This window comes from Amphibalanus amphitrite, unplaced genomic scaffold, assembly GCF_019059575.1.
Source record: "Amphibalanus amphitrite isolate SeventyFive unplaced genomic scaffold, NRLGWU_Aamphi_draft 001858F_arrow, whole genome shotgun sequence".
In the NCBI taxonomy this organism is placed as follows: Eukaryota; Metazoa; Arthropoda; class Thecostraca; order Balanomorpha; family Balanidae; genus Amphibalanus; species Amphibalanus amphitrite.
The window spans coordinates 8,870-18,644 of NW_024883351.1; the positions used below are offsets into that span (position 1 = coordinate 8,870).

General features: G+C 50.4%; 1 protein-coding gene across 1 annotated transcript; it reads left to right on the top strand.

The window, feature by feature from the left end:
* The first annotated feature begins 2,954 nt into the window (after positions 1 to 2,954).
* LOC122375518 (cadherin-87A-like) lies at positions 2,955 to 8,249 on the top strand. Its single transcript, XM_043354973.1, has 5 exons — positions 2,955 to 3,298; positions 3,716 to 3,871; positions 4,201 to 4,302; positions 4,670 to 4,827; positions 6,789 to 8,249. Exons 1-4 carry the CDS (start codon positions 3,173 to 3,175, stop codon positions 4,808 to 4,810), a joined length of 525 nt encoding a protein of 174 aa, XP_043210908.1. The 5' UTR covers positions 2,955 to 3,172; the 3' UTR covers positions 4,811 to 4,827; positions 6,789 to 8,249.
* The last annotated feature ends 1,526 nt before the right edge of the window (positions 8,250 to 9,775 follow it).

A 9,775-nucleotide genomic window follows, 5' to 3' on the forward strand; every position in this document is an offset into this window, starting at 1 on the left:
TCACTCACGGTGTGTTTCTGAACACAGCTTTTTGCTTCTGTTTTGCGAAGGCTGGTGGGCTTGATGCACAAATCAAGTTCGCTGCAGTGTCATCACTCCCAGCAGAAGTGTGTTGTATGTTCCGAAGGTACACCTTCGGGTGGCACATGAGAAAATTCCTCCTCCATGCGCTGATGATCGCACCGGAAGAGGTAGTCGAACAGGTGCGACTGACAGAGAACGAGAGCGGTATTTTCGAGTGGGACGCCGCGCCACTGCTGGCACTACTCACTGAAGACGACCTGAAACATCTGCTCTGGGACCCTGCCGCAGTGCGGGCCTGGCTCAAGGACCAGCCCGAGACACAGCCGAGGTCAGCCTGCTGACCTGAGGTCACCACGTGACCGCTGTGACCTGCTGCTCAACACCCCTCTGCTGGTGTCGGTCCTCAAAGCAAGTGTGCCCAACTATCGTCAGCACATGGATGCGTTGGAGGAAATGGGGGTTTCGCATTCGGAGATTTTTCGTCAGTCATTTGAAGATGCGAAGAAGAAGCATCAACAAGACGCCCTGGACTCGTTCTTCAACACCAGCGACCGTTTTCACACCCAGTTAGGTGTGGATAGTGAGCTGGCACAGCGAAGGCACCAGTGCTACATGCACCTCTTCAGTCAGCTCTGTGAAGATCCTGCGGTTCGCACCGAACACAACCGCCTGAGGAACGTGATGCCGGACTCGTGGAGGCTGAGGCCAAGCGTGTTCCGTGGAACTGTGTGAGGGAGGTTCCCAGGCGGCGGCCGTCTGCCTGCCATTCAGGCCCGCCCATTGTTAGGCCGGTCTATTCTTAGTGCAGATAGTCAGCTGAGTGTTATTGTTATGGAGTGCTGATTTTGCCGTTCTCTCGTCCGTGCTGCCCCACTTGACCCCCTAGACTGTTTTGAGAGGTCTGGTTTCGACCAATGGGGTTTTGACGCAGCGCAGTGCGATCATAGGCTCTGGATATCTGCTGCTGATAGGCTGGCGCTACTGTGTCAGTGGGGGGGGGGGGGCGAGGGCAATATTGAACAATATTGGACATGTGGCGTGGCTGGGCTACTTTTTTGATTATGTAGAATTTCGACTAGTTCAGTCCGTGTCGGTGTTGTCTTAGTTGGAACATGGTCGGGCCTCGCCATCTATGTACAGTGTACAGTGTACTTATTGATCATGTCATCCATCACATGAGCCATTTATGCAAATGGACGTTGCTGAAATGTTAGCAATAAATACATGAAGTTATGGTTTATCAGAAAGATGAGTACGAGCAGCGGGATAGCTAGTTTTTTTCCATATGGTAAAGGTATTTTGATTTGAGCGTGAGGGGGGCCATGGTCTAGCTTTGAATGGCTTACATCAAAAGCCGTTAAACGGTTTATTAGTGGTCTTCTCTCTCTGCTCGCCCCATCTCTTCTAAAGTTATTTCCCGCGCCCTCGTTATGCAACTGGCGACGATCACGGCACGAGCCACGTGCCAAATAAGGGTCGTCTAAGTTGTCCCGCTTACAAATCCGCTTATAAATCCGCAATGGCTGGGCGGCATGGTGATGGGTGAGAGCACTTCTCTTTAGTTCAAATGAGCCCTATATTTGCGACAGGGAGGTCAAACACCGCTAAGCAATGACATTTGTATTTGCCTATAGATTGGTACTTACTGCCTTACTTACAGGGTGGGGCACAAAAATTTACCTGTTTGTTTTCAGGCCATAAATCAAAAAGTTTTGGAAATATTTTAGTAAAATTGTGCATGGGGCTCCCATCTGGCTCGTGTATAATTGTCATGGATCGCTTTTATTTTCGTCATTGTTGTTGATGAGCTATGGTGGAGATTACAAAAAGAGCCCAAATTGCGGCGCCGATGCAGGCTGGCCACAGCTTCCAAAGCGTTCCCAAACAGCTCGGTGTAGCCATAAAAACTGTTAACAATATAATGAAATGCCTTAAAGAGACAGGTACAGTGTCGAAGAAGTCCATATCAGACAGAACAAGGCATGTCCGCACCAAAAAGCTGGATAACATCGTGCACACTGCACAAGACGGTGTCTTGAAATCCTTGGCGAAGCATGCGCAAACTGGCAAAGGACCTCGATTTTTCGCCCAGAACGATCAGGAGGATCATAAACGGTAGATGGTACATCCAGTTTGATCCTGTTATCCGGACCAGTTTTGGTCGCCACAACCCTGCTGGTTTCATGGTTCGAGCTGCCGTCGCATCCGAGGGCTCAAAAGAACCCTTGATCTTCATCGAGGCGGGTGTGAAAGTCAACTTACACGTTTATGTCCATCTGCTAGAGGAACATGCTCTGCCTTGGATCGCTCAGTCGTTCCGAGACGGATACGTCGTCGTCCAGGACATTGCGTCGTCTCAGACGGCGAACTTCATTCAACAGTGCATGGTGGAAGACCCACATGCCTGGGTTCTGGGACAAGGACATGTGGCCACCGTCAAGTCCGGGCCTGAGCCCGATGGACTTCACCTTCTGGGCCATCCTGGAGAGGGAGATGTGTGCAACACCACACAGCAGCATGGCCGCTCTGAAGCTGGCCCTCGAGACGGCATGGTCGAATTTCGACGAGGACACCGTGCGGCGCCCGCGCCTCTCCGCAGGGAGAGGTTTCGGGACAGGGGTGAAGACCAAAGGTGGCCATATTGGTTCATAGTCCCGTTGCTGAGATGTGACATGCTACTGAATACGTGTACCAAAAATAAATTGAATATCTTTGTTCGGGACCGAAATATTTTTTTTTTAAATCAAGAGGTAAATCTTTCTGCCACACCCTGTATACATAAGTTGTGAATACTTATGAAAAAATGCATTAGTTATTGTGTTTTGTTTTAGGTGATAGGTATGTGTTTGCCGGACGCCCCCCCCCCCCCCCCCCCGTCATATATCCCCAATGTCCGGAATGTATGGGGACGTGACTGCCATATCTTTACAGGTGGAATATGTTGCAGACATTCCTCCCCTATCTATTGCCAGGTATGATATATCCCTGATGTGCCTTGTGTATTCCCAGGTCACACATGACCTGACGAGATCACCTGACGAGTCCCTTCATGTATTCCCAGGTGGGAGATAATACCCTCTGACGTGTCTCTCATAATTCGCAGATCGAATCCTGACGTGTTCTGTATGTGTGTATTTCCAGGTCAGACATGTACCTCCACGTGGCGGACGGCCGGCAGCAGATTGTACCCACTGGCGAGGTGCTGCGAGCGTTCGACCTCCACTACGACTACATTCAGAGGGAGCATGGCGCGCTCAACGTACAGAAAGTGCAGGTGAGAAGTGGGAGGAGAGAGGAAGGAGGAATAGAGGGGAAGGCAGGGAGGGAGGGAGGGAGATAGACACATAAAGAGGTACACACAGATGGGACTCATGAAAGGATTGAGACTTGAAGCGGGTTTTTACGACGGCAGCTGGCATTGAACTTCGTAAGCCAGAGAGGAATATGCGGTAATTGTGGGATGTAGGGTAACTTAACTACGTTTGATGATGTCCAATACATTACTGGTATCTTATTGTTCTGTCTGAATCTCCGTTGATGTCCGTTTCCCTGGGGTCGATTGCTTTAGCCTGCTTAACCCAGAATTAGGGACAAGTAAAGCCCAGTCGATTACCTTAACCTGCTAAGCCGAGAATAGTGACAAGTAAAGTCCAGTTGAACCCCTCTGACGCGCGCACGTCTCTCTCGTCAGGCGGCTGACGCGGCGCCCACCTCTCACGAGACGAATCAGACGCTGGTGACGCTGGTGGCACTACTGCTGGTGCTGGTGATCGGCCTGGTGACATTCTGCGCCGTCTGCTGCTGTCTAAAAACCGTGCCGGTCGCCGTGCCCTCCTACAAGGAGCAGGTGAGGTGGTGGTGGCGTCTGGTAAATTTGGAGGTCAAATGTCGAGTTTGTTGGTGAGAACAAGATCAAGTTTGTGAAGATTTGGGCCTGTTCTTGTTATGCTGACTAATATTTGAGCAACGTAATGCGATATTTGATTGCAACTGAGCACCAAATTATCGTTTTATTTTAATGATTATCGGGTCCATAGAGGTGATGCGTATTAGATATGCAGATCCGTCAAGACAATATTTATCTTGTTATTCATCGTATTCAGTCTGATATCATCATCCGCGCTCCTCTACCTCTGTTCTACTGTGCCCCTGACCTCGCCTGCCGTCTGTCGCCAGGTGAAGCAGCCGCCGCAGCCGCCCACTCCGCGGGCCTCTGTGGATCAGCCCGAAACACCGCCTGGCACCGAGAACCCTCTCTGGATCGGAAACAAACTCAAAGTAACGGAGCTCAGGACTGTGATTATTTGTACCGTTTGATTTACAGTATGAAGATAGCTAGGCCTCGAAGAGAGTAGGATCAAGACTGTCTGGTGGATGAATAATTATGCTTACAGAAATATATTCAGCGACCGTGATTCACACGAATGAGTGTTATGCAATTTTACAATATTCACGTGTGATAATTACTCAGGTGAATAATTATAAATGGTTAATGTTTGATTGCGGTAGTATTAAATATTATCAGTCACAGGTGAGGCACAACTAGCGTAAGTCATCTGAGCAATTTGTGGCCTTCATGTCACAAATCTGTGCCGACACATGTCTTCTAACCTCTTCCTTTGGCCCGTGTCTCCGTCTCCTTCAGATGTACGAGGAGCAGGAGCTGAGCATGCAAGTGTCCGGTGATCCTGAGGCGGCCGGAGGAGTGGAGGACACCCTCTCCTCAGGAGGAGGGTCAGAATACCTACGCCACCATCCAGCGGCCCGGCGAGCCGGCCGAACATAGTCCCAACGGAGATACAGGTAAGGGAATATTGTCCCAACGGAGATACAGTTAGCGGATATAGTCCCAACGGAGATACAGGTAACAGCGCATAGTCCCAACGTAGATACAGGTAACAGCGTATAGTCCCAACGGAGATACAGGTAACAGCGCATAGTCCCAAAGGAGATATAGGTAATGGAACATAGTCCGACGGAGATACAGGTAAACGGAATATAGTCCCGAACGTAAACATAGTCCCAACGGAGATACAGGTAACAGCGTATAGTCCCAACGGAGATACAGGTAACAGCGCATAGTCCCAACGGAGATACAGGTAACAGCGCATAGTCCCAACGGAGATACAGGTAACGGAACATAGTCCCAACGGAGATACCGGTAACAGCGCATAGTCCCAACGGATATACAGGTAACAGCGCATAGTCCCAACGGAGATACAGGTAACGGAATATAGTCCCGAACAGATACTGTAAACATAGTCCCAACGGAGATACAGGTAACAGCGTATAGTCCCAACGGAGATACAGGTAACAGCGCATAGTCCCAACGGAGATACAGGTAACGGAACATAGTCCCAACGGAGATACCGGTAACAGCGCATAGTCCCAACGGAGATACAGGTAACAGCCATAGTCCCAACGGAGATACAGGTAACAGCGCATAGTCCCAACGGAGATACAGGTAACAGCGCATAGTCCCAACGGAGACACAGGTAACACGTATATTTATTTATTTATTATTTATTTATTTCACATTACAGACATGTCCGTGGAAACACGGCTATTCTATGTCCAAGTCGTTGTGCATATACAAATCGAATGGGATATGACAACAGTCACCGCAATCATTCACACATTCACCCTCATCACGTGTGCTAACTAGGACAGCTAAGTGGCTCGCTCGCGGTCAAACAAATGCTCCCTCAGTGCCGGCTTGAATCGAGCCTGACTAAGAGCGCGCAGGTCCGCCGGCAGCTCGTTGTACCCTGACACCGCAGAGTACAGAAAACGGCGACGTCCGGACTCTGACCTGACCGTGGGGGTCACAAGCATGTCATTGTACCAGGTATCCCGCCCGTGTTACAGGTATAGTTACAGGTACACACAGGTACAGCGTATAGTCCCGAACAGATACTGTAAACATAGTCCCAACGAAGATACAGGTAACAGCGCATAGTCCCAACAGACACGGGAAACATAGTCCCAACGGAGAGGCAGGTAAAGGACCATAGTCCCAACGGAGACACAGGTAACGAAGCATGGCCCTAACAGAGTGCAGATAACATATTCCCAACAGACTCTGGAAATATAGTCCCAACGGAGAGGCAGGCAACATAGTCATAACGGAGACACAGGTAACGGGAGGGCTGTTGAACGTATGAACCTGCTTTCAAGAGCTTTAGCGACAATATGGTGAGGTGTTCAAAGTTACATGGAACTCGTTTTTAAAAGAAGCAGGTTATTTGTTTTGTTGCTGTAGCAGTTTGTGAAGTGTTAGAGCAGCAGACTTTTGGTAGCTATGTGCCAGCATGGTTACCGTGGATGATGTCTGCTTACAGAACTTGTGAGACACCAGTCCTAATTGACAAGCCGTACGAAACTCAAACTCAATGCAATCGCTCCCGCTGTCACTGCTCTCTCTCTCTCTCTCTCTCTCTCTCTCTCCTCTCTCCTCTCTCTCTCTCCTCTCTCTCTCTCTCTCTCTCTCTCTCTCTCTCTCTCTCTCTCTCTCTCTCCTCTCTCTCTCTCTCTCTCCCTCTCCCTCTCCCTCCTCCCTCTCCCTCTCCCTCTCCCTCTCCCTCTCCCTCTCCCTCTCCCTCTCCCTCTCCCTCTCCCTCTCCCTCTCCCTCTCCCTCTCCCTCTCCCTCTCCCTCTCCCTCTCCCTCTCCCTCTCCCTCTCCCTCTCCCTCTCCCTCTCCCTCTCCCTCTCTCTCACTCACTCACTCACTCCCGTCTAACTCGGACCTGTTTCCCCGTTTCAGCCGATTACGCGACCCTGGGACGGTACTCCTCTCCGACTCTGCCCCTGGGACCCACAATCCCTGGTGTGGTACCGGCACGAGAGCGACTACCGGGGGTGCCTCCGCCGCCGCCGACGGCCGCCCAGCAGTCCGGCGCAGATAGTCGCCATCGACGACTGAGTGTCGGTAGAGACGGCCGGCCCGAGCTGGTGTCCGAGCTGCAGTGAATACCGGCGGAAGCAGGGTCTGCAGTGAATCCTGGCCAGAGTTGGTGTCCGAGCTGCAGTGAATACCGGCGGGAGGGAGGAGGGTCTGCAGTGAATCCTGGCCAGAGCTGGTGTCCGAGCTGCAGTGAATACAGGCAGGAGGAGGGTCTGCAGTGAATCCGAGCCAGAGGTGGTGTCAGAACTATACTGAATTCCGGTTGAAGGCAGAGTTGCAGAGAATACCGGCGGGAGGCCTGCAGTGAATACCGGCATGAGAGGGGATGCAGTGAATCCCGGCTATAGTGACCCCGTAGCGATTCGAGACTGAAAGTGTATCGGCATTGCAATGAATGCCTGCCGTACCAAGTACTTTGGGAGTACTGCCGTTTGGAGGGCATGCAGTGAATATCAATCGTTGAGCATGCACTGAATACCACCTATGTAGATGTTAAGATTGCGATGAATGCCGGTAAGAGATGCGACCGCAGTGAATGAAGGGCGACTTATAAATTATAAAAAAAAAAATGTATAAATCAACAGAGAACTTAGCGAGAGGTGCAGAAAGCAAATGTGTACGTCTAGCTTTTGATGATGAACTATCTGAATTACATCAATTATCGCAACAACTTGTTGAGCGATAAGGCAAAAGATTGAAGGAGTTATTGCCTTTCGACATATTTTCTGTTCATAATTGTCCTTTCTCTGTCTGCATCCTGGATTTGCTCGTATGTAATCTATTCGTTTGCTCGCTTTTCGCTGTGATGGTTGTATCAACGAGTTCTTTAAACGCCTCGGTGTTTTACGCTCCATTATGCGCTATTTATTTTCTAGAACATTGACTTCTCCAAATGCGAACCATGTACAATGTTCGGTGGTTTGCTCGACGAAGCCATATTTGGGCAGTTATTTAGGACCAGAGACTTGTGTGGAACATTTAGAAGCTAGAATATTGCGGTGTTGGCGGATGAGTCGTCAAGCTGGTGTACTGAAACCGGCCGTAGTGCTTGTCGTTAGCATTTTGAGACAACGAATGAAGTCTATTGATATCCATCCTACTACATGTATCTTCGCTAGATTAGCGATGAGACTGATGTCGAGTCGACTTTAGAAGCAATGCTCTGTATTGTAATGATCTTATGTATTTTTCCATGTCGCTTAGATTGGTAGTATGAGGTTGTGGGGCTGTTGTTTTTTTATAGATATTTATCAAAACTGTCCATTGCTCTGTATCATCATTATTTGTATGATTTTGTAAGAAATAAAAAAGAAAAATTGATAAGTGCCCTATCATATTGTCCGCTCAATGTGTATTGTCTCACTTTTTCCGATGTGTCCTTTGCACTGTTGTGTAGCCGCTACCTAAGCGTAATGCCGCTCCCTGCGTGCGGGGCCAGTCTTCCCTGTAGTCGTTCCCTCAATCCGTGGCACCCTGACCCTCCCTCTCCTGTCCCTCCCCCCCCCCCTAGCTTCCCCTTTCCGGTCTCCACTCGCTCCCAGACGGCCCAGATTGGCGGCTGTCACCGCCCGCGGCCATCAGAGGTCATCATCGGGTCAATCGGCTCGGCGGGCCGGTCTAGCTGCCAGGAACGGACTGCCGCCGGCGCCGCCCCGTCCGCCACCCGGCGAGGCAGCACTGACCTGCCTGACCTTGCCCGAGGCGTTCCGCCCCCCCCCCCCCCCCCGGCTTCGAGACTGTTCGGTCCATGCAACGATACCCTCCCCCTTCCTAGAGAAACCATTTGATATTTGTTTGTTGACTACTGTCTCAATAAACGCGTGAAGTTCTAATGCCTCTTTTAGAGATGGATCGGAGGGAGGTGGGCTGGGTGCCGCGTGAGAATTACCTTCGACAAAGAGCAAGGAGAATACGAGACTGATACGAGACGAAAAGCTGCTCAGGGACAGTGATCAGTTTTCAAACGACCAATGAAACGCGACTTTATTCCCGGCGATGCGTCCCTACGTCACCAAAGAAGGCGTGGCGATGGGGCAGAAGTGGGCGGAGCCAAATTGGCCCTAAAACTGAGATCGGTATAATGCGCTCACAGGTACCCCAACGGGTTTGCCCTGGTGGCCGAGTGGTTAGCGTGACGTCAGCATGCATTTTAGACTTTCGGAGGTTTTGGGTTCGAGACCCGGAAACACCCATACTTACGATAAATTTTTCCGTCATAAACGGGTCTCGAACCCCAAACCTTCAAAAGTCTAAAATGCATGCTGACGTCACGCTATCCACTCGGCCACCAGGGTAAACCCGTTGGGGCGCCTGGAAGTGCCTTATACCGATCTCAGTTTGAGGGCTATTTAGGCTCCGCCCACTTCCAAGCGCATTAGACCGTATTATAGTGGCATCGATACATGGTTTGGTGCGGCTTGTGGACGAAGCTCTGGGTTTCTGGAGCGTGTTTTCAGCCGTTTAGCCTTCTGTGCTGCCATCTAGTCTGGTCTTGCGAGTCCCAGAGACCTCTATTCTTCGACTAACTGCCATCTTTATGTCGCTATTTTCAGTGTTCCCCGGCATTTCTACCTCGGTGGAAGGCCCAATTCAGCAAACTCCATCAAGACATTTGGCTCATGTGCGTTTTATTGGCCATTATATTCAATAAAAACTTTCATACCAGCATCCAGGGCACTGTTTCCAACAACAGAGAGCGACAAAATGGCGACAAATGATGAGATGACACCGAGCACGGCCGTTCCTATATCGGACAGCGACAGGTGATGAGATGAGACAGACGACTTCGATGCCTGCGCTACGAGCATCTAGTTGCGGTCAGCGCTCACTGAATCTGTTCTCGGGAG